The sequence below is a fragment of the Cryptomeria japonica genome, chromosome 11 (assembly GCF_030272615.1).
Source record: "Cryptomeria japonica chromosome 11, Sugi_1.0, whole genome shotgun sequence".
In the NCBI taxonomy this organism is placed as follows: domain Eukaryota; kingdom Viridiplantae; phylum Streptophyta; class Pinopsida; order Cupressales; family Cupressaceae; genus Cryptomeria; species Cryptomeria japonica.
The window spans coordinates 48,945,023-48,971,931 of record NC_081415.1 but is presented as its reverse complement, the minus strand read 5'-3'; the positions used below and the strand labels follow the sequence as shown (position 1 = coordinate 48,971,931).

Sequence of the window (26,909 nt, the reverse complement as noted above, 5' to 3'; positions counted from 1 at the left end):
ATTCCTATAACACATGATATTGATCCTTTTATTCATTCAGTCTTATATTTTTTGTCCAGTCTCATATGACTTTGGCTCCAGTCAGCGTGCTGACCGCAGCGCCTCCCCGCTTCAAGACAACTGATTGTTACCCAAACTGAAAAGGCATGGAATAAGTATTTATCCCCACGGCAACAGTGAACTTTAGATCGACAAGGCACGTATCTAGGTGTCCTGTAAGACTTCTTCAATACTTCTCCGGCGCTATCTTTTTATCTGGCATTATAGAAACACGCAATATCCATAAAAATATGTTTCTCCACACTGTCCAAATTGTCAAAGCTGATTTTAAGACATCGCCTGACATCATTGGGCTGGGTAACCCTAGCTTTTTCCAATTCTAAGTTCCAATACTTGTCATCCCTTCCACAAACTTGGCTGCCCAAAACTTTGAGTGAGAGGAGTAAATCTCTACAGACTTGCACGAACCTTTCAACCAGCTGCTCATATCGATAGGTTGGTTCCTTTCCGCCAAAAGCATGATTACAGAAGAGTTCTCTAGCACTACATAAAATTTTCCAAACCTGCAAATAAAGTACAGATCTGTACAAGATCTAGCTAGAAAATAAGAAAAGCAAAACTTGCAGATAATATTGCACAGAAGAGAAAATAGAACTATAGAGAATGAAAATATATTAAGTCATTGTACATTTACAACTGTAAAATACGCAGATGTATACAAAGATAACCACCGTAGACTATTGCAGATAATGGAAATTACTGAGGAAACAATGGCATAACTATCATATTAAACAAAGCTTGTGGTGAAAGAGGCAGAGCATGAATGCTTAACTAGCTGTTGCAGTCTTCGCTTAGTTAAATATCATGCAATCATGAATGATGCCCTTGAATCATGAAGAAGACTGTAAGTAACTACACTAACCACTGCATGATTTATACCGCTAAGATCCCCCCTTAAGTCTAACTAAGGAGAGATAGAAAAGAGGAAAGATGAGAGGAAAGAGGGAAAACCCAGTGGGAACAAAACCCTCTCTCAAAATTACACTAACTTTACATGACACTTAATATGCTACAATGTCTTGCAACCAAAGAAGGTCTTGCAAAAATTGGCTATGTGTGCCTTCACAAAGAAGAGAAAGAATATCAATATAGAATGTAGCAAAGCGAATGCTATAGTAGGTTCCCTTGCAACAAATGATGCCTCTTCCTTTTGGAATATAGAAACCTCGAGTTGTCAAACTACTGAATTCTCACTCAAGTGAAATGTATGAAGGAACCAAGATGAATGGTTCTGAAAAATACTCATGTTTCTCCAATTTGATGCAGAACTGTGACTCTGCCATACAAGTTTTCAGATAGTGACCACTGAAGTGTGAGATTTGTTCGGATATGAATCAAGATGTGTCAAGATAGTAGCATGGAGTGGTTGAGAGAAAATAAGAGAATCCAAACCAAAAGAAGATGCAACTTGATGTGAGTCGACATCAGAGAGAAGGCACGTGTCCTCAATATTGTCATCATGATCAGAGAGAGATTCAATAAACAAATGATAAATGTCTGATATGATGATATCTCGCTCATCAAGAGGACAAGAATGAACCCGCTGAAGAGAATTTGAAGTAGAATTCAAAGAAGCCAAGATCTCTATCAAACTCACAGGTGAAGGTAAATCAACTATTTTTGTAGGTGGGCAAGGAGCAACTTGAGATTTTGATGCATTCCCAAACAAGAGTTGAAAGACAGTATGTGACAAATGAGGATACCACTCATTCCCATGTTGATTTCTCCCACAATACTTGCATCTGCAACCCTTAAACATATACATGTTTCACTCCTTAATATATCTCCCAAAAATGTACAAAAACAAAACCTTCAATACAATGAATATTTGACTCTAAAACAACTCAATCTTTAGTGCCTACAAATAAAAGTGTTTCAATTTTTCTTCCTAACAACCTGCTCTGATACCATGTATAATTTTGTAGTTATACTTGCAAAATAAAATAGATCTAGCAGAAAAGAAAGAAGCAAAATTTGCAAGCAAAATAGAGAAGAAAATTAGAACTGAATTAATGCAATTCAATCATCTTCATTATGAATCTGTATGAGTTATAAAATGATATATAGATCATAGAAGCAAAAATTATGCATGAAATGCATGAAAATTTTGAATATTTGTAAGAATTTCACTAAAATTATGAGGTAGAGGTGGAGTTAGAATTGTTTAGTTAGCTTACATGCACAACACATATGCATAGTCTCTTGTCCATAAAATACGGTGCAAAACAAAATGTTAAGTGTGTGCTAACACCCCCTATTAAGTCTACCTAATGAGAGATAGGAGAGATATAGGTCCTGACAACAAAGCCTGCTTAGGAACCCATTCACAAAAAAGAAAGAAGCAAACTTGCAAGTAAAATAGAGAAGAAAATCAAAACTGAATTAATGCAATTCAATCATCTCCATTATTACAAATTTGTATGAATTGCAAATGATATATAGATCAGAAGAAAAAATTATACAAGAATGCATGTAATTTCTGACGATGTAGATAAGTTAAACTGAAATTACAAGGTAGAGTCTAAGTGAGTCTAATTCCCAGTTCTCCATAGTTAGCTTAATGTAAAATAGAACATGCGATATCAGTTCACTGAGACCGGAGCTTACTGAACACTAACACCCCCCTTTAAGCTTAACTAAGGAGAGATTTGGGTCCTAGCAACAAAGCTTGATCAAGAACCCAATTACAAAGAAGAAAGGAGAAAAGCCAATTGAGAGAAATTCCTAACCATTTATTCAAACTAAAGAAGAAAGTTGCAATTGTCGATGAAGAAGAATTGGAAATGAATCCACATTGCAATAGGATTGTATTAGAATCATAGAAACACTACATGAGTACCTCTGGGATACTTTGAAAATGTAATTGTACATATCCGTCATTGCTTAAATGGATGGACAGATAGGTACACGGTCTATGAATATATAAACTGGTCATCTGAAAATAGGAAGATATGAATCTGCAGAAATGTGCTCCAAACTGGAGAACTGCAAAGATGTCCTTCAGTTGGTATGATGCATTTCTTTATCTAATGCTCAATAATTTCCCACTAGAAAGAAACTCTGGAAGCACTCAAGGATGTGACTCTAGAATCTCATGTAGACAGCAACCCTGCTAGAAAGAATCTCTAGGACCAAACAAAGTTGCAACATTGGAATCTCATGTATACAGGAATTGAGAACAAAAGAACATTTTTGGCTGCCAAATGGAGGAAGAATAAAGAACTTAGTGGTTAATAGCAACTTTAATCTTCTATGTTTATTTAGGAAACTTATTGAATAAACCTATACTTAATGAATTATGAAAAATCCCCATATAATCTTTCTAAAAGTTCATTTTTTTACAAAACCCCAAATTTTCCAGATCTTTGTCATACAGTGCTTGCAAAGCACATACAATTTTTAATCAATCAACATAGGAAAAAAACAAGGAGCATGCAAAAATTGGGGAAAGAATAGGCATGCATCTAGAAACAAAGGTCTACATCAGCTTCCATGATGATGGTAATCTTTAGAAATCTGTCTGATGATTCTTCTTTCTAGCAATCTAGCTCCGATACCATGTAGATTTTTCCAAACCTGCAAATAAAGTACATATCTACACAAGATGTAGATAGAAAATAAGAAAAGAAAAACTTGCAGATAATATTGCACAGAAGAGAAAATAGAACTGTAGAGAATGAAAATTTATTAAGTGATTGTACATTTACAATTGCAAAATATGCAGATTTATACAAAGATGACCACTATAGAGCACTGCAAATAATGAAAATTACGGAGGAAACAATGGCATAACAATCGTATTAAACAAAGCTTGTGGTGAAAGAGGCAGAAAATGAATGCTTAACTAGTTGTTGCACTATTCACTTAGTTGGACTTATGCAACTATCATGCAATCATGAATGATGCCCTTGAATCACGGAGAAGACTGCAAGTAACTACGCTAACCATTGCATGATTTATACCGCTAACAAGCACAACCACTATTCATTGTTTTCAACTTATATCAATTACTGATACCTGCACCTTTCAACACACCTTCATCACGGATTATGACAATTACTAAGCTACCACGACTTAGAAGATCTTGAAATAAAATCTCATGCAACTAATCTTGATGATCGACATCATCTAGGATTATAAGAAAACACTTGTCAGACCCTACCCTTGTGCACCATTCTGATCTCGTAGTTATAACATTACAACAAGCTCATCTAAACACCATGAGGAATGTGCATATCCTTTGGAGAAAATGGTTATTTGAACAACAGATGAGCATATGACATTCTGAAGGGCAGAAGTAATAGAATCTCCCTTTTCTAAAACTCTAGAGGATCTACTAATGCTCGGCACCCTCGATCTTCAAGAGAATACATATAGCATGATGATCTTATGGTTACAAAGGCATGATTAAATGGCTTCAAGGCTACCAAAGTTGTTAGCACCTACAAAAACTATTCCAAATTTCACGTTCATACATCTTGATAAAGCATTAGTACCTAGTTAGTCCAAAACATAACTTATATACACACGTACGCACATAGATATATTCATATAATATGTCCAAATGAAACCAATTAATTTGTAACCTTCAATTAATAATAAAAATAGTTTTAAAATTGTAATACTAAAACTATCTCATTAATTATTAAATACATAGAAACATTCAAAACATAAAATATGATTATAGTTTGAACTATATGTTTATTCTTTAGTCCAAATTACATCGGGACATTAGTCATTTAACATAAAATAGAGTAGAGTAGAGAGTTTGTAGCAATATGGCATTAACACTAGACCTATCTCTAATATCTATATCTAATATAGATGATAGGAGAGACGAGGTTTGACAGTAACCTCTAAAGGTTCTACCCTTGACATTATTAATCCAACCCCTTTCATTCATGTCAATAACATTTTCAGGTGGAATAAACTACTGAAAGCTATGTAAGAAAATTGTGAGCGAGTTGGACCATATTCATTGCCAGTGAAACACCAGGGCGTCCTCTTCTTCCTCCTCCAAAAGGAATTATCTCGGAGTCATCCCCTCTCATTTGTATGTCGTTTAACTGCATCTCCTTCTCCATCAAACGCTCTGGCATAAACTCTAGTGGTTTATTCCACAATCTTTGGTCCCTATGAATTGCCCATACATTAACAAATAGCATTGTTTCTGCAGGGAATATGATTGCCTCCAACTGTGCAAGCCTCGATAGATTTCTGTACCGAAAGGAAAGGTGCTGGTGGATGAAGGCGCATAGTCTCTCTCACTATTGCTTGCAGATATTTTAACTGGGGTAAATCTCTCTCCTCCACTAGTCTCCACCATCCAAAGTTCCTCTTGTGCCTTTCTCATTACGTGGGGATGCTGTAGTTAACAATGACAATGCCTACTCTAGGGCAACTGAAGCTGTATCAGATCCTGTGCTACACATATGCTATATAGCTACAAGTATTAATAAGAAGGACAAGAGAAAAAATCAAAAGTTAATTTATTTACAATCTACAGGAATGCTATGAAAAAACCCATTTTCTTTATAAATGCTATTTTTTCACTCTCCCAAGTTGCTATGAACAGGTGTTCGTTCCCTCACTCTCAACAACCATGTGGATGGATTGAAGAATTCGAGGGTCTTGCAGGGATGGATTTAGGTTGGGAGAGGCATCTTTTTCGACACAAATTCTAGGTCATCTTATAGGCCTATGAATCAACTATTTGTCATAGCTAAGCTTCAAATCTCATAGGGAAGTTGGCTAGTTTTAGCTAGGAAAATTCATTATTTATTTTTACTAAGCTTTTTCAGCATAATCCCATCAAGACGAGCACCTCACCTTTATATGGAAACTACTACCGAACCCTTTCTTGATCTTTTTTCATCACTGCACTATTTATCATCTTTGTCTGCTACTTTCCTCCTCATCTCATCCATTGACGCACCAAGCATTCTGACGACCTTAACTCAACTGTTTAATTTGAGAGTTGAGAAGAACTAGTTAAACTAGGAAATAATATAATCATACTATTCAAACTATATATCCACTGGTGCAACTAATGGTGAGAGAGTTTTTAGCTAAAAATGGAAATGAAACTAAATATGGATGATAAAAATCCGTCAATACATCTATGTCGCTAATCAAGTACATCATTCCATAATAAATGTCGCATTGAATTTCACCAGTTAATATTATATGTAATCAACAGTCTATAGGGCCAAAGAAGTCATCATGCTATAAATGATAAATTTTATAGAATGTTTAGGTTAAGATGCAAGGTTTAATTGGCCATCATTCTAGAGCGACTAACTAGTAAAGGGTTAAGATGCAACTTAAAAAGAAATTAACAGTTAGAGAATACATATAGCATGATAATCTCATTGTTACAAAGGTACCATTAAATGGCTTCATGATTAATATCATAATAAGTTGTTATGTCTATTTTGTTGCACTGCTAGCACCTACATAATCTAGTCCATTTTCTAGTGCACACATCACAAGAAAGTATTAGTTAGTCCAAAACTATATATATGAAAACAATCAATTCATAACTTTCAAGCAATCCATAGTAAAAATAGTTTTAAAATTAAAATAATTTAGCTATAACATTAATCATTAAATCCATAAACACATTAAAAAACATAAAATACGATTATAGTTTGAATTATATGGTTTATACCTTAGTGATTATAGTTTGAATTATATGGTTTATACCTTAGTCCAAATTACATCTGGACATTAGGCATTTAACATAAAATAGAGTAGAGTAGAGAGTTTGTAGAAATATGGCATTAACACTAGATCTATCTCTAGTATAGATGATGGGAGAGATGAGGTTTGACGGTAACCTCCAAAGGTACCACCCTTGGCATTGTCAAGCCAACCCCTTCGTTCATGTCAATAACTTTTCCAGCTGGAATAGACCACTCAAAGCTATGTAAGAAACTTGCGAGAGTGAGTTGCACCATATTCATTGCCAATACAGCACCAGGACATCCTCTTCTCCCTACCCCAAATGGAATTATCTCTAAGTCATCAGCTTTCATTTGTATGTTGTTTACATCTATCTCCCTGTCCATAAAACACTCTGGCATAAACTCTCGTGGTTTATCCCACAATTTTGGGTCCCTATGAATCGCCCATGTATTCACAAATAGCATGGTTCTTGTAGGAATATGATAGCCTCCCACTGTGCAAGCCTCAACAGATTCATGTACTGAAAGCAAGGGTGCTGATGGGTGAAGGCGCAAACTCTCTCTCACTATTGCTTGCAAGTTTTTTAGCTCGAGTATATCTGAATCCTCCACTAGTCTGTTGTGTCCAACTTTAGATTCAAGTTCCTCTTGTACCTTCTTCATTGCATGTGGATGTTGTAATAACAATGACAATGCCCATTCCATGGCAACTGAAAGTGTATCAGAACCTGCACTAAACATAATCTGCAAACATAGAAATATTAATAACAAGGGAAAGAGATAAAAATTAATGTCACAATAACTTAAGAAATAGTAATGTGAAAATACTTATTGTGGATTACAGAGTGTGATCTGAAACATTGATGCAAAAAATTATACACAATCAAAAAAAAATAACAACAATAATGAAAATAAATAACTAAAACTGAAATAAAATTGTTAAGAAATGACAAAGTAAAAACACTTACACCAATAGTTGCCTTAATGAATTCATCTTTATCAGGAATTGCTTGGGCATTCTCATCTGCCTGTTGAATGAGCACATCAACAAAGTCTTCCATCTCTTCCTCATCTTTTGATCCTTTCTCCCTGTGCTTCTCCAATATTCTCTGCATAAACAAGTCTATTTGTGCTTGTACCCTTATCATAGCCTTCTCATACCCTTGCAAATCAAGCCACTTCAACCAGGGAATATAATCCCCAATATTGACACATCCATGATACACAAAGGACTCTTTAATCGCCTCAGATACAATATCTTCTGAAACCCCTGAGGCCTCTCCAAAATACTTCTCATTTATGATCATAGACATGATAGTCTTAAAATTCAATTGGGAGAAAAACCTCTTCATGTTAACACTACTCTCCAGTTGAGCCTGCTGAAACATTGAATTTACTCCTTTGCGAAGTTGTTGCATTCTTTTGTGCACAAAAGACTGGATTCTTTTTGGAGATAGAAGCTCAACCACACAAACTTTTCTAGCAGTTCTCCAATAGGGGCCATAAGGAGCCCAAGCAACCATAGAATAATTGTAGCCCAAATGCTTGCCTTGTGAAAGAACGAGTTTTGATGCCAAAGCCTTGTCATTCACTGTAAAACATTCTCTTGCTAATTCTGCAGAGCTTATCACCAAAACAGGCTTGCTACCAAATTTGACCTGCATAACAGGTCCATAGCGTTTTGCCATTGTTGCTAGAATCTAGTGAATTGGCCTGGTTTTTGTTGTAACTAAAATCCGATTCCCTTCAATGTCCTTAGAGTAATATGATTTAAACTGGGTGCAGAGGAGACATCAAAGATAAGAAAATCTCAGAGACAACATATGACAAGGTTTGATTAAACCTTCTACACTTTGGGCTTCCTTGGAGCCTAGGTGGGTATACCTTTGTGAACTAACTTCACACTTTTAAACAATAAACCCACAGCAAACCAGTCCAGAAAACCAGTGGATTTGTTCACCTTGAAATCAACTGAAAACAAAGAATGGAATGATACTTAACTTCAGCATTTTGATCAACAAAGCATGCAACAAGCAACTTCGATTAATACCAGTGCTTTATCCAAGGTTACAGAGTCACCTAAACTCAAATAAAACTCCTGGAACAATATATCTTTATGCTTCCTATCAGCTTGGTTTCCACTAATCCTTGCATATGCCTGACACATACAAGAATACAATCATTTCAAACTAAGCTATGGTCCTCAAAATTCAAAGTTCTTTCCAAAGAATTTACTGGTATGAGTGATCTCGCGTATTTAATTTCCCTCCTAAAGAGAAAAGCTAACAAACACTTATACTGAGATTGCTTTGCAATTCCATTCAAACAGAAAAATCCTGGATTATTCAGAATGAAAACAGTAAATAAATTTGTGAACAAACTTGAAGACAACAAAAAGCTTTACTCAAAACCGATGGCCTGTATATTGATATTCATTTGAAGAGATGTTACAAGAAGTTCTGATTCTCCATTTAAACTTTGGAAAAGCTCAGATAAATTTCTGCAGCATTTTCTTACAAAATTTTGTGATCTTTTTCTCTCTAGTCCTAGTATCCATTTATAACAACATGGATGCACAAAGCTTTGGACTTCTCGAGGAGAGTTTGTTACAATTATCTCAAAAATTGAAGAGGTTAAATTTTTTACGTAAAAACAGTTATGCACTCTTTTCAGCCTCTGCAGTCTGTTCAACGGGTTGTTCGGTTGCAACCTCTTCTGGCTTTTCAGGGGCGCTCTCCAACTGCTCCGAATCATGGGTGGAATATTTAACTCCCCACTCATTATATGTCTCTTCTGTCGGCCATGAAAAGTTAATCACATCATTTTTAATTTTAGTCAACCTTTTCCAGGAATTTCTCAGTTTGTTGACTTCTGAATTAAGAAAACTATAATGTGATTTAATTTTTTCTATTTCCTGTATTGTTATAACAAAGAAAGAGGTATCATCAAGATCAATGATTCCCTTGACCCTTGCTGACAATTTGACTTCTATCTCTTTGAGCCATATTTGCTTATCTTTTAGTTGATCCGGATTGGCAAAAATTCCTGGGAGCAACTCAAAAACCTGATCAGTGTATTCCTTCTTGCATAGATTGACCTTCCTATCCACATTATCTACATCTGCTGCCAATTGCATTAAAACTTTAGCGACATCAGAGGTAGATTTGATAATGGGATTGGCCCTTGCTTCATCACAGGATACACACATGAACTCTAGATCTTGCTCCCTAGGCCTCCATCTGTCAAAAATGGGTGTCAAAATGGCCTTATCTCTCCTCAGTTCATTCCATATCTCCATAACTTTGCCCACATTGTTGTAAAGCAAGGAAGCATTTATCGTATCTGCAAAACAGGAGATTGTGGCGTTTATTTTCTCCTCATATTTCCCCACATAAAAGGCCTGAGCTTGCTTCAGGCTCTCTAGTTCTTGGGGAGTAATCTCAATCATTTGGGAGCTGGAAGGTGCAGGAGATGGTGGAAATTCAATAATGGGGCTAGTAGGCGGAGGTCTTGCAGAAGAAGAGGAAATCATCAATGTTGAAGACTCACCTTGTTGGTGTTGTCCCATCAATTGGCTTTGCAATTTGCCAATGATGCTATCTTTACCCCTTACCTCCTCCTTGGCACTGTTATAGGCCTTCAAAACTATTTCCAACTTAATTTGGAGGGCCTCCTTTTCTTGGGCTTCCTTCTCAGCCACTGCAACACTGAATTTTGCAGTTTCTAGCACAGTGCTAGCAACCTCTACTACCGCTGTACTCTGCACTCTTTTTACAATCAATCCACCAAGGTGACTTGACCCTGGAGTGTCTTTGCCCTTTTTGCCCTCATTTATCTTAAGGGACCACATAACTAGTGCAACATTGTCCTTACTGAATGTAACCCCTTCCATGGGTTTAGTTTCTTTTCTTACTGCATCCAGCACCAGAGCATCAGCAATATTCCATTCTGGCAAGATGAGCACTCCAGCTTGTGCTACTAGATCTCTTCCTTGTTCAGGAGTGATGGTTTTGAATTCTTCCATCATCTCCTGTTTTATTTCTTCCTCCACTGAGGCTAGATCTTTGTTGGGTTGCTCTGTCTTTCTTGTCTCACATCTAGCATTATATCTATCTATATGCTGCTTCCAAATGAATTGCATGAATGCTTCAGATGTGACAAAGATGTCATCAGCTAAAAAGGCACTACTTGCCTTTTTTATCTCAGGGTCCCACTCCTGGCCTTTAAGTTCAGTTGAGGTAATGTCCATTTCAGCTTCAATGGGCTCTTCTGGCATCCCTTCTTCCACTTCATCATAAGTGTATGCAATCTCCCCCAAGCTGCCCAACTGCAAGAGGTGTGCAGCTGCTGCTTGTTCATCTCCTATGTGGATGGGGGATTGGGTGGGGAATACAAGGGTGTATCTGATTGCACTTCCTTCCCCACCCTTTGCTTCTTTGGGTTGTCTTGGATGTCAATGACATCTTGTACTTTCCTCTTTTCTTTGGATGAAGAGGGCTCCCCTGTTGTAGGCACCAGCACACTATAACCCGATTTCTTTCGCAGTATGTAATCACCAGGAGGAATTGCTTTGGTGGAAGCTGACCTACTCAGGATTACTCTGGCTTTTTTAGGGTCATTTTTAATCACATCTTCCCTCTTCTCCTTCAATGTCTGCATCACATCTTCAAAACATACAATCAAAATTTTTATTTTTTCTTCCAATGGGAAGAAGCTAGACAATGGGTCATAGCTAGCATCAAATTGATGCACAAAATCCAAGGCTTTCTTGTAAGCCACCCACTTTTCTTTCCTCAACTCTTGCTCATCTAAATCAAATTCATTTCTGATGAGGTCTTCAGGAAATTGGAATTGATGAGGCCTACCTCTGCATGCTACCTTCTTCCTGAGCACACCATTGAAGAAGTCCTCTGGATCAGCACATCTGGACACTGCAGTGGATAAATGGTAGGGTTTGAGGAAATCCTCAAAGCAATTCCAGCCTCCCTTTGTAATTACGAATTGGTGGGCTATGGTAGCTGCAAGGAAAATGGTCTCTTTACCTCTGCCTGTTAACTCTGCCTCTTGTAGGCGACCAATTTGTCTAAGGATCTCAGCTATTCCCACTTTGAGAGGGACCTGGTAAGGTAACAAAAATGGATTACCCCTGAAACCAAAAACTCTGAAAACCGTGGAGACTGGATATAAGTACATGTCGCCCCAGTTATGAACAATTTTGATGTTCTCTGCGAATTATTTTGGCCTTAGGAATTCCAGAAGAACCTTGGGGACTCTTGGGTTATCAGAGCAAAGGAGAGTCCTTATTTTAGATGCAAAATATTTATCGAACTTTAGGAAATTAGCATCCTCTCTGTCCCATGACAACACAGTACTCCATAATTGTACTGGCATTTTCTCACCTTCCTTCTCTTTAACCAGGTCCAGTCCACTAGCGAAATAATCACCACCTTTGAAGAGAAAAAGGTGCATTAAGAGTGAATACCATCCGAAAGGTCTATCCACCTTTCCATTTTTTATTCCTACCAACCCTCCATGGATAGCATCGGCAATGTAAGAAGCATAATCGAATGTGATAGCAAGAGAAGGATTCAAAATCTGAACAATCATTAGCAAATAATGATTTGACATATTTGCTTCAGCATCCTCTCCTATAACTTGGCAAAGTGCCCAATACATTCCTTTAGCTCTCAAGGTAAACATACTCAATGAAAAAGGCTCTTGTGTGTTGGGCCCTACAACTACTAACCCTCCTATTTCCAGAAAATCCTCTTTAAGAGGCCCATTCCTAAGATGACTCCTCTGTGCACTGTACACTTGAGCTAATTGTGTGAAATTTATGGGTTCCAAGAAGTTTGTGAACTCATTGAGCTCAAATGTTGTTCTGAATTCTTCTGCATTGATTTCCACAAGGGTTTTCCCATTTACATCCCGGATGCATCTTGTGACTGAATCATAGTTCAATGCCATTTGGGTTAGCAAGTCTGTATCCATGAATACCCCTGGGACTACTAATCTCCCAACATCTAGTTCCCAGATACTGTTTTGAGGAGCAGGAGAATTCCTCATTCCAAATCCGACTCTAAACAGCCCCAACCCTGACAGTCCAACCCGTGGGTCTCTCAGCGAATTACCTTTGTCATACAATCCTTCTCCTATCTTCAGACAGGGAGCCCTGGGCACTAACTCTTTGGCCTTTGATGCCTGGTTAGTTGACAACGTCAACTATTCTAATAAATCGTCACATACACTTCTTTCCAAATAATCAACCTTGCCGAAAAATTTCCTTTTAGGAACCATTTGAAAATGCAAGAAAATGAATACACTCTTAAACAATCCTGCAACACGAGAATGATTCTTATTTAAAACACCACACAAGAATTGCTACAAAACATGAAAGAACTTGATGCTTGTTTGAAGGAATTTTGCTCTGCAACTGAACCGCTTGCTCTGTATCAGAAAAAGATAACTCTGTGTCTGCTCTCCTGCAAAATCTTTTAAAAGATATCTTTACTAGGTTGTTAGGAAATCAAATACTTGTACTCAGGGCCTTAACTATAACATTGATTCCGCATGCTTCGGCCTTCACTTCAAAATCGAATTCATACGAGAATTCGTATTTTTCGCTCCAACGGGTCATAACATTCCTGCAAGTGTTTCACTGTTACCTTTCATTACTGACGGCTTTGTCTTTAGTCTGGGTCCCGCTTTTCTATTGGCTACATAATACCATGCAGCACCCAACCATTGGCCTTAGAAATCCCTTCGCATTCCACTTGATACTAACCGCGTGTCTTTCTTTATACTGTGACGGGCTCACTTTTTGACCATGTCATCATCATGACACGTGGATGGCTCTCGTTAACTCTAGCTATTTCGCGGGCTTAAAGGGTGAGCATTTTACCCTTGCGAAATAGCGTGGACCGTCGGATCATCTCTGCAGTTAATCGGCATTTAACCCTTTGAAAAAGCTTTGAGGAACGGTGGGCCTGCGGACACGTTACTAACACCTGGCATCCAGTCACCTCCAGTGCTGACTTGTCATTTTCTCATTCGCCCAAAAGAAACCACGAGGGGCCCCACTTTCGTCTCAACAGGTCTATCTCTCACGTCATCATCATGACACATGGATGGCTCTCGTTAACTCTCGCTATTTCGCGGGCTTAAAGGGTGAGCACTTTACCCTTGTGAAATAGCGCGGGCCGTCGGATCATCTCTACAGTTAATCGGCATTTAACCCTCTGAGAAGGCTCTCAGGAGATGTCGGCCCGCTGACCCGTCATGGACACCTGGCGCCTTGTCACTTTCGGAGCTGACTTGTCACTCTGTCATTTGCTAGAAGGAGCCACGAGGTCTCAATAAATTGTTAACAGTTGTACCTGCCAGGTCATCTCCACCTACGTCCCGACTCATTTCTGGGGCCCACTTTCAACCTTTAATCCTGACCCGCTGACTGTAGTGACTTGTGCCACGTGCTACCTTTTAATACGCCAGAAGAAAGCTACGGGGCTCCAACCACCTCTGACAGCTACACCCTTTACTTTCTTCGTCATGACACATGGACGGCCCTCGTTAACTCTCGCTATTTCGTGGGCCTAAAAGGTGAGCATTTTACCCTTGCGAAATAGCGCGGACTATCGGATCATCTCTTAAATTGATCGACATTTACTAGGCCCGACAACTTTAGAAGAAAAGCATACAAGGCATAATTTTTTCAAATAATCAATGTAGCCGCCTAGGCCAAAAAACAAGGGGGGACACTTCCTACGACCCCGCGACCCATAACTTAAGTGAATAAAGTAACAGAAGATTAGAAACCAGAGGGTTTAACAAAAGGATAAAATCTAAAAAATCAAAACCCTTAAACCCCTAAGGTTTAGAACAAAGCTGAAGCACCTGGGATTACACCCTATTCGAAAAATTTCAAAGAACCATAGCCAATTATGGAAAAAGAAGAACCCAATTTTAAAACAGTGATAACAACGGCTCTGACTGGGGATGGTTTATTGTGAGATCAACACAAGAAAACTCAGAAACTCTGGAGAAACAGACCAAGACACAGACCAAAACCAGGAAAGCAGGAAAGAAAACAAAATATATATAAACAAAGGACCTACCGTGCATGGATATTAAGAGAAATAATGCTTCAGGAATTGTCCATGCACTGGAAATTCCTGCATTTCATCGTTCATATTCTTCAAAAAATATGAATCCTTACCATTCAAGCCACAAACCACAAAAGGGCCAATCCATAATGATTCAAATTTTTTATGCTTTCCTTTATCCTGTCCTTTTGCATTCCACTGAAGAACCATGTCATCAATTTGAAACTTCCTTAAGGATGTCCTTTTATCAAAAAGATACTTTGACTGCAACTGGATCTTCTAATTTTTCTTATGGGCAGAAGTCCTAAGCTCCTCCATTTCTACAATTTGGATCATTCTATTCTCCATTGGTTCAGATATTTCCATGTCCTCATCCTGCAAAAACTTATATACTGGAAGAAGGTTATTTACTGGTAATCTGGCTTGGGTACCATAAACCAACTCAAAAGGTGACATTCCAATGAATTTTTTAACTGTTATTCTATCTGCCCACAGAGCTAACTTCAACTTTTGATCCCAAGATCTCTTGTTTTCTTCTAAAATTTTCTTGATGATATTCAATAAGCTTTTATTGCTGGATTCTGCCTGTCCATTCCCCTGAGGGTGATAAGGTGATGAATATGACATGAGTATACCGTGACTATTGCAAAAACTTACAAATTCTTCTGATCTGAAACACATAGCATTATCCATTACCAATTTCGCAGGTGTTCCAAATCTAGTCACAATATTATCCATCAGGAAATCAATGACAATTTTACTAGTAGCTCTTTTTGTAGGGATGGCTTCTATCCATTTGGTAAAATAATCAGTGGCCACTATAATCCATCCATGACCTCTTCCTGACTTCTCAACAATTTCTCCAATAAATCAATGCCCCATTGGGCAAAAGGAGCTTCTACAGAGACTGGATTTAAGGGTAAGGCTCCTTCATACTTGAGCTTAGAAGAAAATCTTTGACATGGATCACATCTTCGAACATATGCATGGGTATCTTTAAATAAAGTAGGCCAATAATACCTAGCCCGTATTATCTTACCAGCAGTAGTCTTAGCAGAATAGTGACCTCCACATACACCATCATGCATTTCAATTAACACTTGTTTAGCTTGAAATTCATCCAAACACATTAGTAACTCCCCATCTCTTTTTCTCCAGAAAAGATCACCCTGAATGAGCACATACTTTTGAGACTTGAGCTTCAAAGTTCTCTTCTGATTGTGTGTCATTTCTTCTGGCAGTATGTTACCTTTCAATACTTGGATTATCTCTGTGTACCACAGTTGTCTCTCAATACTAGTAACCAAAGTATCTTTAACCTCAACATTGTGTATTTCTACATTCATGAGATTTGACTCAGTCATGAGCATAGCCAAACCTAACCCTCTCACCAATTTAGTGATCTTTATCTCCAAATTGAACTCCTGAATTCTATTGATCCATCTACATCTCTTCCCAGTAACCTCAGACTGAGACAAAATATCTTTAACTGCAGCATGTAGAACATAAGCAATGATGTTTGCATTCACCAGATATGGCCTAAAAGCTTTAACAGCTTTAACTAAGGCATAAGCTTGTTTTTTCATGGTTTCATATTTTAGTTCTGCCGCTTGCAAAGATTTACTATAGAAAGCTATGGGATGTTCATATCCTTCATTATCTTTTTGTAATAATACTGCAGCCACCGTCTGATATGAGGCAAAAGAAAACAGAGAAAAAGGCTTACCATAATCTGGGGATTTCAACACTGGTGCTTCCTGGATTGCCTTCTTAATCTCATCAAAAGCTTTTGAAGCTTCTTGATCCCAATGAAACTTTGCGTCCTTCTTGAGCAACTTGACAATAGGCTTCACTATCTCAGCAAAGTTTGCAATGAATCTCCTGAAAAAATTCACGTTGCCTAAAAAAGACTGGATTCCTTTCACATTTTTAGGTTCAGGCACTCTGTTGATTGCTTCAATTCTCTCAGGGTCTATTCTTATCCCTTCCTTGGAAACTATGTGTCCTAGTAACTTTCCTTCAGTGACCCCAAAATGACATTTCTTGGGATTCAATGATACACCAAATTCCAAGGCTTTATCGAACACCTTCTCTAGATGTCCACAATGATCATCATCTTTCTTTGAGAAGCAAGTTAGATCATCTTGGTAAACCACCATAATGATATTTATGAATTCCTTAAAAGCCACATCCATAGCTCTCTAAAATGTAGCTCCTGCATTTTTTAATCCAAACGGCATTCTCACATATACATAGGTTCCCCATGGAGTACTGAAAGCTATTTTAAATTGTTCAGACTCCTTTACTAGCACTTGATTGTATCCTGAGAAACCATCCATCATGGATAAAAGATCACATCCTGTCACTCTTTGTAGCATTGCTTCCATATTTGGGGATGAATAATTATCTTTTAAAGAAGCAACATTAAGATTCCTAAAATCAACACACAATCTAATGTCTCCATTCTTCTTTCTTACTGGGACCAGATTAGAGACCCATGAAGAATGTCTTATTGGTTTGATAATCCCCCCTTCTCTCAATTTAGTCAACTCTTGTTGCATTTTAGTTTCTAATAAGGGGTTGATAGGTCTCTGTTTCTATCTGAAAGGCTTAGCATCTGGAAGTAAGGGAACTTCATGCTGAAAAAGATCTTGTCTATACGCCTTTAGGTCTTCATAAGACCAAGCAAAAACATGCTTATACCTTTTCAATAAATTGATAAGGTTAGTCCTAACATGAGGGGGTAATTTCTTTCCAATATATACCAACTTGGGGAATGATTCTGTCCCCAGGTTCACCTCCTCCAACTCTTCTAACTTGGTGGTAGATTGCTGGTGTAAATGACTATCATTATAACTAAACATACTTTCTAGCTCCACCAATCCTTTAGGTATCTCGTTGGTTTCCAACTGGACAATATCATTTCCAAACACTGTCTCTCTGTCATCCACCACTTCCACCAATGCATTGCAATCAATCTTTTGTCCATCATAATCATCAACACATTGGATGAACCTAAGAATATCTTCATCATCAGCAAAAACTTGCCAATTATATACATTATTAGGGATGGCCGGCCTAGATTTTATTTCCACAGTGGAAATACCAGTTAGCGTTGCATCATCATTTTTTAAAGCAACATTAGCTAGGAAATCTGCCATAATATTTTTTGTTCGCTCTATCCAATTGATAGAAAATGCATCAAAATATTCAATAACATCCCAAACAACATGCTTATATTGCTTCAATTTATCGTTCTTGGATGCATATTTAGATCTCACCTGAGAGACAACCAACTCTGAATCCCCCATTACTTTCAACAGTTGGATTCCATGCTTTTTTTCTACCTCAAGTCCTAATAATAGGGCTTCATACTCTGCAGTATTATTCGTGCACTGGAATGCCAATAAGAATGAATATTTAAAAGTTATACCTGATGGGGACACAAAAAGAACCCCTGCTCCAGATCCTTCTTTCGAGCAAGCTCCATCAAAATACATCTGCCACAACCCATACTATTGTGCTTGTAGCTCGACTACAATTGGGTCAGTGTTCCTCAATTGAGGTGATACTGGTTGAATTCTGAAGTTATCTAAATCCACATCAATCATACAATTAAGCATACCAGGGTCCACATTTTCAATTACCTTAGGAGTTCGTGGCTCCCTGTATAGTTTGACTTGATTGCCACCAATAGGAATAGTAGCATAAGACAAGTCCAGTTGAACATTTCCCCCAACTGCTGCTGCCCATTGCCTAGAAAGTAACATACCATAGTGGGGTTTAGTATCAGTAACAATAACATCCATTTTATAAGTGGCTTCATGAAATGCAGCTATTTTTACTTCTACATCTTTCATTGTACCTATCACAGGCACTTCTTTGTTATCCATGGCATAACATTTCCCATACACAGTGGTTACTGATAACCCTAGTTCTTTCATAACACCATAGGGCATTACATTAGCAGCTACTCCTGAATCTATCATGCAATTTTTAATAAACCGGTTATTGACTAGCAAAGTAACATAGAAAGGATCTACCTGAGAAGGCTCCTGAGTGATAGTGGTTCCAACATATACCTCTCGGGTTTGGAACTCTTGATCCTTTCCAACTTTATCCGAACCAGTGGGTAATACTGAGTCACTATCAGATATACCAGAGAATAAAGACAAAGCTGCATCCTTATGTTCTTTAATCTTTAGTAATTCTATTAATGGAACAGTGACTTTCATTTGAGTTAAAGCTTCGGCCATATCAAATGTAGAATTATTACATTTCTCAGTATTAACCTTAACCTTTTCTGCTTTGAATTGACTGGCCTTTTTCACTATCTCTGCCTTTTGTACATCACCAGCATTTTTGGCATCTATGCCTTTAAGTAAGTCTTTAACTTGTTCCTCTTTTTCTTGACTATCTTTAAGAATAGCAGTAACACTGCTTGATGCCCCTTTCTTTGTAACTTCTTTTACAAACATAGAACCTGGTTCACCTTGATCAGTGTCTCTCTTGGTGCTTCTCAGATTGTAGTTATGTTTTGCTTTGGCGATTGCAGCCTTAGTGAGATTTTTAACTTCTTCCTCACTAGGCCTCCTAAGATGAACTTCTTCATCTTCAATTGTTACCACATTCAATGTAGGATGCCAACCTAAGGTTAACTGTCCTTGCACTAACCTTTCATCATCTAGCACATCACTGTATTCACTATGCATAGATTCCTCATCACTTTCTATGATGGTTTCAAACATATTAATGTTAGGCTCTGCTTCTGGCCTCATAGATTCTTCCAGAGCTTGAGCTACTGCACACTGATGAGGAGAATGTGGTCCATCACAAGCAATACACCAAGGAGTATTTTCTATATTATTAACAGCTTTCCCTTTTAAAGGATCTGGTGTGTCTTGGCTTTGAGCAATTTTAGGCTTCTCAACTTGGGGTTTACCATCCTTCCAATTTGTATTGTATGGCATGTCATGTAATCTAGGAGGTCTATCTTGCCAGTTATAATGGGGCTTATCATTTTTGTTGACCTTAGCAGTCAAATCTTTCATAGCAGTAACTAGTTTTTCTATTTTATCCTCCTCTTTAGCAACTTTGTTAGGTTGTTGTTTGGTTTCATGCCATAGTCTACCATCTGTCCTTCTCCCTAATTTTCCAGACGCTTTTCTATTACTTTCTACATTTATGGCAATTCTAAAAGCATCCCTCAGGTTATGAGGATTTTTATCTCTCAAGATATAAGCCATTTTGGAATCAAATGCATTGTAGTATGTATTAAGACACATATTGTCATCTAGCCTCATTACCTGATACAATCTATGCATAGCTTTCTTGAATCTAGCATTGAAATCAGTGACTATTTTATTTTCAGATTTTCTAATGTTATTGAACTCATTCAACATGAAACTCACATTAGTCTTATCACCATACTGTTCTTGAAAGCAATTTTTGAAATCTTCCCATGAACCTATGCTAGCTACTGGAAGACCTCTGTACCAATCCCTTGCATCATCAACCAGGGATTGAACAAACAATTTCATAATAACATCTTCATCTGCTATCTCATAATCATTTATCAAATCCCCAAAAGATTTCAAATGTTCCTCTGCACTGACTGCATTGTTCCCAGCAAACTTATGGAGTCTGTCTCTTAGCTCAGTGGGAACATGATTCGGATACCCTGGGATCCCATCAAAAAACAATTGCCTATATTGTTCTAGATTAATTGGCCTTCTTTGAAAAGGGGAAATAGCACTATTATTTCCCATTATCATTTTAGCTTTTGGGATTGGAGATTGAGATGTTTGGGTGTACTGTTTATTTGGGGGTATTTGGCTTACTGAGGCAATATTAGCATGTACTGCAGGTTGAGTATTGACCTGAGGAAAAGAGATGTGTTGGGGATTAGGTTTGCTAAGATCTTCCAATGGGAATGTAATAGGGGGAGCTTTTAAGTAATTAATCTTTCTTTTCACTTCCTGATTTGTTGCTTTTAACTCAGCCTTTTCCAATTCCATTTGGAGGTCTTCCTTTTCCTTTCTCATCCTTTCCATCCCTCTCTCATGTGCTAGGATCCTATGAGAAATCCCTTCTGCAGTTTTATATTCTACTTCATCATCTACCCATATCTATTTTCCTTTGTCTAAATTGACTTTAGGAAGCTGGGAGTTATTAGATACTTCCTTAATTGGCTAGGCTACTGACTTAGAAGCTGGTCTAATCTTAGGGATTAGGATCTCCCTAATCACTGGGCCTTCCTCATCACTTTTTTCTTTTTCTTTAGCAAGCACTTCAAGATCAGCTATCTGTCTAAGGAGCCTATCTCTCTCCATCAATTTGGATTTAACTTCCTTTTCCTTATTTGCCTCCTTTTGGGCTCTTAGGGAGATTAAATGATGGACTCTTTTGTTTAAATCTTCAATCTCTTGAGACATTTTATCCTCATCAGGATAGTTTTCTTCAGAGTCTGATGCATTAATTTGATCTATGTCAATTAAGCTAATGTTCCCATCTATTGTCCTAGGAACAGAGTGCCTAATTGCATTTGAACTGGTTCTATCTTTTGCAGAAACAATAACATGAGATAGATCTCGATTTAAAGTAGGTACATCATCAATATTTCCAAACAATCCTGAATGGAAACCTAAAATATCATGCTCTGAATCTCTAGAAGATGAATTTGACTTTGCATAGATAGGTCGATCAGGTATCTTACCAGTATTATTGTTTTTTTGCACCCACGCAGCATTTGATGGCTCATGCATCACAGATCTCTTCTGGCCTCTTCGTGACTGTTCTGGCAGACCTTCTTGTAAGGTTTCACGAGGATGTTTCTTCATGAATGATCTTGTGTTCTTATTTCCTTGCATCTCGCTTGTCTTTCTTTTAGAAAATTTGTATCTCACAAGGACTGGTTCAAAAGTAACAGAGTCGCCACCCACAAAACTATGGGAAAAATGAAAACAAGCAGTCTTACCCACAAACACACAACAATATTCTCCACAAGTCTCGGCACAGATCTGTGTCTATATCTTTGTTATAACTCTCCCCAGTAGAGTCGCCACTTTTGTTGTAACTAAAATCCGATTCCCTTCAATGTCCTTAGAGTAATATGATTTAAACTGGGTGCAGAGGAGACATCAAAGATAAGAAAATCTCAGAGACAACATATGACAAGGTTTGATTAAACCTTCTACACTCAAATAAAACTCCTGAAACAATATATCTTTATGCTTCCTATCAGCTTGGTTTCCACTAATCCTTGCATATGCCTGACACATACAAGAATACAATCATTTCAAACTAAGCTATGGTCCTCAAAATTCAAAGTTCTTTCCAAAGAATTTACTGGTATGAGTGATCCCACGTATTTAATTTCCCTCCTAAACAGAAAAGCTAACAAACACTTATACTGAGAATGCTTTGCAATTCCATTCAAACAGAAAAATCCTGGATTATTCAGAATGAAAACAGTAAATAAATTTGTGAACAAACTTGAAGACAACACAAAGCTTTACTCAAAACCGATGGCCTGTATATTGATATTCATTTGAAGAGATGTTACAAGAAGTTCTGATTCTCCATTTAAACTTTGGAAAAGCTCAGATAAATTTCTGCAGCGTTTTCTTACAAAATTTTGTGATCTTTTTCTCTCTAGTCTTGGTATCCATTTATAACAACATGGATGCACAAAGCTTCGGACTTCTCGAGGAGAGTTTGTTACAATTATCTCAAAAATTGAAGAGGTTACAATTTCTACATAAAAACAGTTATGCACTCTTTTCAGCCTCTGCAGTCTTTTCAACGGGTTGTTCGGTTGCAACCTCTTCTGGCTTTTCAGGGGCGCTCTCCAACTGCTCTGGATCATGGGTGGAATATTTAACTCCCCACTCATTATATGTCTCTTCTGTCGGCCATGAAAAGTTAATCACATCATTTTTAATTTTAGTCAACCTTTTCCAGGAATTTCTCAGTTTGTTGACTTCTGAATTAAGAAAACTATAATGTGATTTAATTTTTTCTATTTCCTGTATTGTCATAACAAAGAAAGAGGTATCATCAAGATCAATGATTCCCTTAACCCTTGCTGACAATTTGACTTCTATCTCTTTGAGCCATATTTGCTTATCTTTTAGCTGATCTGGATTGGCAAAAATTCCTGGGAGCAACTCAAAAACCTGATCAGTGTATTCCTTCTTGCATAGATTGACCTTCCTATCCACATTATCTACATTTGCTGCCAATTGCATTAAAACTTTAGTGACATCAGAGGTAGATTTGATAATGGGATTGGCCCTTGCTTCATCACAGGATACACACATGAACTCTAGATCTTGCTCCCTAGGCCTCCATCTGTCAAAAATGGGTGTCAAAATGGCCTTATCTCTCCTCAGTTCATTCCAAATCTCCATAACTTTGCCCACATTGTTGTAAAGAAAGGAGGCATTTATCGTATCTGCAAAACTGGAGATTATGGCCTTTATTTTCTCCTCATATTTCCCCACATAAAAGGCCTGAGCTTGCTTCAGGTTCTCTAGTTCTTGCAGAGTAATCTCAATCATTTGGGAGCTGGAAGGTGCAGGAGATGGTGGAAATTCAATAATGGGGCTAGTAGGCGGAGGTCTTGCAGGAGAAGAGGAAATCATCAATGTTGAAGACTCACCTTGTTGGTGTTGTCCCATCAGCTGGCTTTGCAATTTGGCAATGATGCTATCTTTACCTCTTACCTCCTCCTTGGCACTGTTATAGGCCTTCAAAACTATTTCCAACTTAATTTGGAGGGCCTCCTTTTCTTGGGCTTCCCTCTCGGCCATTGCAACACTGAATTTTGCAGTTTCTAGCACAGTGCTAGCAGCCTCTACTACCCCTGTACTCTGCACTCTTTTTACCATCAATCCACCAAGGTGACTTGACCCTGGAGTGTCTTTGCCCTTTTTGCAGTCATTTCTCTTAAGGGACCACATAACTAGTGCAACATTGTCCTTACTGAATGTAACGCCTTCCATGGGTTTAGTTTCTTTTCTTACTGCATCCAGCACCAAAGCATCAACAATATTCCATTCTGGCAAGATGAGCACTCCAGCTTGTGCTACTAGATCTCTTCCTTGTTCAGGAGTGATGGTTTTGAATTCTTCCATCATCTCCTATTTTATTTCTTCCTCCACAGAGGCTAGATCTTTGTTGGGTTGCTCTGCCTTTCTTGTCTCACATCTAGCATTATATCTATCTATATGCTGCTTCCAAATGAATTGCATGAATGCTTCAGATGTGACAAAGCTGTCATCAGCTAAAAAGGCACTACTTGCCTTTTTTATCTCAGGGTCCCACTCCTGGCCTTTAAGTTCAGTTGAGGTAATGTCCATTTCAGCTTCAATGGGCTCTTCTAGCATCCCTTCTTCCACTTCATCATAAGTGTATGCAATCTCCCCCAAGCTGCCCAACTGCAAGAGGTGTGTAGCTGCTGCTTGTTCATCTCCTATGTGGATGGGGGATTGGGATGGGGAATACAAGGGTGTATCTAATTGCACTTCCTTCCCCACCCTTTGCTTCTTTGGGCTGTCTTGGATGTCAATGACATCTTGTACTTTCCTCTTTCCTTTGGATGAAGAGGGCTTCCCTGTTGTAGGCACCAACACACTATAACCTGATTTCTTTCGCAGTATGTAATCACCAGGAGGAATTGCTTTGGTGGAAGTTGACCTGCTCAGGATCACTCTGGCTTTTTCAGGGTCATTTTTAATCACAACTTCCCTCTTCTCCTTCAATGTCTACATCACATCTTCAAAACATACAATCAAAAATTTTATTTTTTCTTCCAATGGGAAGAATCTAGACAATGGGTCATAGCTCGTATCAAATTGATGCACAAAATCCAAGGCTTTCTTGTAAGCCACCCACTTTTCTTTCCTCAACTCCTGCTCATCTAAATCAAATTCATTTCTGATGAGGTCTTCAGGAAATTGGAATTGATGATGCCTACCTCTGCATGCTACCTTCTTCCTGAGCACACCATTGAAGAAGTCCTCTGGATCAGCACATCTGGACACTGCAGTGGATAAATGGTAGGGTTTGAGGAAATCCTCAAAGCAATTCCAGCCTCCCTTTGTAATTGCGAATTGGTGGGCTATGGTAGCTGCAAGGAAAATGGTCCCTTTACCTCTGCCTGTTAACTCTGCCTCTTGTAGGCGACCAATTTGTCTAAGGATCTCAGCTATTCCCACTTTGAGAGGGACCTGGTAAGGTAACAAAAATGGATTACCCCTGAAACCAAAAACTCTGAAAACCGTGGAGACTGGATATAAGTACATGTCGCCCCAGTTATGAACAATTTTGATGTTCTCTGCGAATTCTTTTGGCCTTAGGAATTCCAGAAGAACCTTGGGGACTCTTGGGTTATCAGAGCAAAGGAGAGTCCTTATTTTAGATGCAAAATATTTATCGAACTTTAGGAAACTAGCATCCTCTCTGTCCCATGACAACACAGTACTCCATAATTGTACTGGCATTTTCTCACCTTTTTTCTCTTTAACCAGGTCCAGTCCACTGGCGAAATAATCACCACCTTTGAAGAGAAAAAGGTGCATTAAGAGTGAATACCATCCGAAAGGTCTATCCACCTTTCCATTTTTTATTCCTACCAACCCTCCATGGATAGCATCGGCAATGTAAGAAGCATAATCGAATGTGATAGCAAGAGAAGGATTCAAAATCTGAACAATCATTAGCAAATAATGATTTGACATATTTGCTTCAGCATCCTCTCCTATAACTTGGCAAAGTGCCCAATACATTCCTTTAGCTCTCAAGGTTAACATACTCAATGAAAAAGGCTCTTGTGTGTTGGGCCCTACAACTACTAACCCTCCTATTTCCAGAAAAAGCTCTTTAAGAGGCCCACCCATTCCTAAGATGACTCCTCTGTGCACTGTACACTTGAGCTAATTGTGTGAAATTTATGGGTTCCAAGAAGTTTGTGAACTCATTGAGCCCAAATGCTGTTCTGAATTCTTCTGCATTGATTTCCACAAGGGTTTTCCCATTTACATCCCGGATGCATCTTGTGACTGAATCATAGTTCAATGCCATTTGGGTTAGCAAGTCTGTATCCATGAATACCCCTGGGACTACTAATCTCCCAACATCTAGTTCCCAGATACTGTTTTGAGGAGCAGGAGAATTCCTCATTCCAAATCCGACTCTAAACAGCCCCAACCCTGATAGTCCAACCCGTGGGTCTCTCAGCGAATTACCTTTGTCATACAATCCTTCTCCTATCTTTAGACGGGGAGCCCTGGGCACTAACTCTTTGGCCTTTGATGCCTGGTTAGTTGACAACGTCAACTGTTCTAAAAACTTGTCACATACACTTCTTTCCAAATAATCAATCTTGCCGAAAAATTCCCTTTTAGGAGCCATTTGAAAATGCAAGAAAATGAATACACTCTTAAACAATCCTGCAACACGAGAATGATTCTTATTTAAAACACCACACAAGAATTGCTACAAAACATGAAAGAACTTGATGCTTGTTTGAAGGAATTTTGCTCTGCAACTGAACCGCTTGCTCTGTATCAGAAAAAGATAACTCTGCGTCTGCTCTCCTGCAAAATCTTTTAAAAGATATCTTTACTAGGTTGTTAGGAAATCAAATACTTGAACTCAGGGCCTTAACTATAACATTGATTCCGCATGCTTCGGTCGTCCCTTCAAAATCGAATTCATACGAGAATTCGTATTTTTCGCTCCAACGGGTCATAACATTCCTGCAAGTGTTTCACTGTTACCTTTCATTACTGATGGCTTTGTCTTTAGTCTGGGTCTCTCTTTTCTATTGGCTATATAATACCACGCGGCACCCAACCATTGGCCTTAGAAATCCCTTCGCATTCCACTTGATACTGACCGCGTGTCTTTCTTTATACTGTGACGGGCTCACTTTTTGACCATGTCATCATCATGACACGTGGACGGCTCTCGTTAACTCTCGCTATTTCGTGGGCTTAAAGGGTGAGTATTTTACCCTTGCGAAATAGCGCGGACCGTCGGATCATCTCTACAGTTA

At 38.3% G+C, this 26,909-nt stretch overlaps 1 protein-coding gene across 1 annotated transcript; it reads right to left on the bottom strand.

The window, feature by feature from the left end:
• Nucleotides 1-251: 251 nt before the first annotated feature.
• Nucleotides 252-8,434, bottom strand: LOC131076805 (cytochrome P450 CYP82D47-like). The gene is made up of 3 exons (XM_059214357.1): nt 7,715-8,434; nt 6,900-7,490; nt 252-563 (listed from the first exon to the last, which is right to left on the bottom strand). Exons 1-3 carry the CDS (start codon nt 8,432-8,434, stop codon nt 252-254), a joined length of 1,623 nt encoding a protein of 540 aa, XP_059070340.1.
• Between the last annotated feature and the right edge of the window lie 18,475 nt (nt 8,435-26,909).

What these genes read in the sequence shown, in the direction of transcription:
- LOC131076805 (XM_059214357.1), bottom strand. Translation starts at nt 8,434, where the DNA reads ATGGCAAAACGCTATGGACCTGTTATGCAGGTCAAATTTGGTAGCAAG. An exon ending in TCATTAAGGCAACTATTGGT is followed by an intron (nt 7,491 to 7,714) that starts GTAAGTGTTTTT and finishes CTATGTTTGCAG; the next exon opens with ATTATGTTTAGTGCAGGTTC. An exon ending in CAAGGGTGGTACCTTTGGAG is followed by an intron (nt 564 to 6,899) that starts GTTACCGTCAAA and finishes CTTTATTTGCAG; the next exon opens with GTTTGGAAAATTTTATGTAG.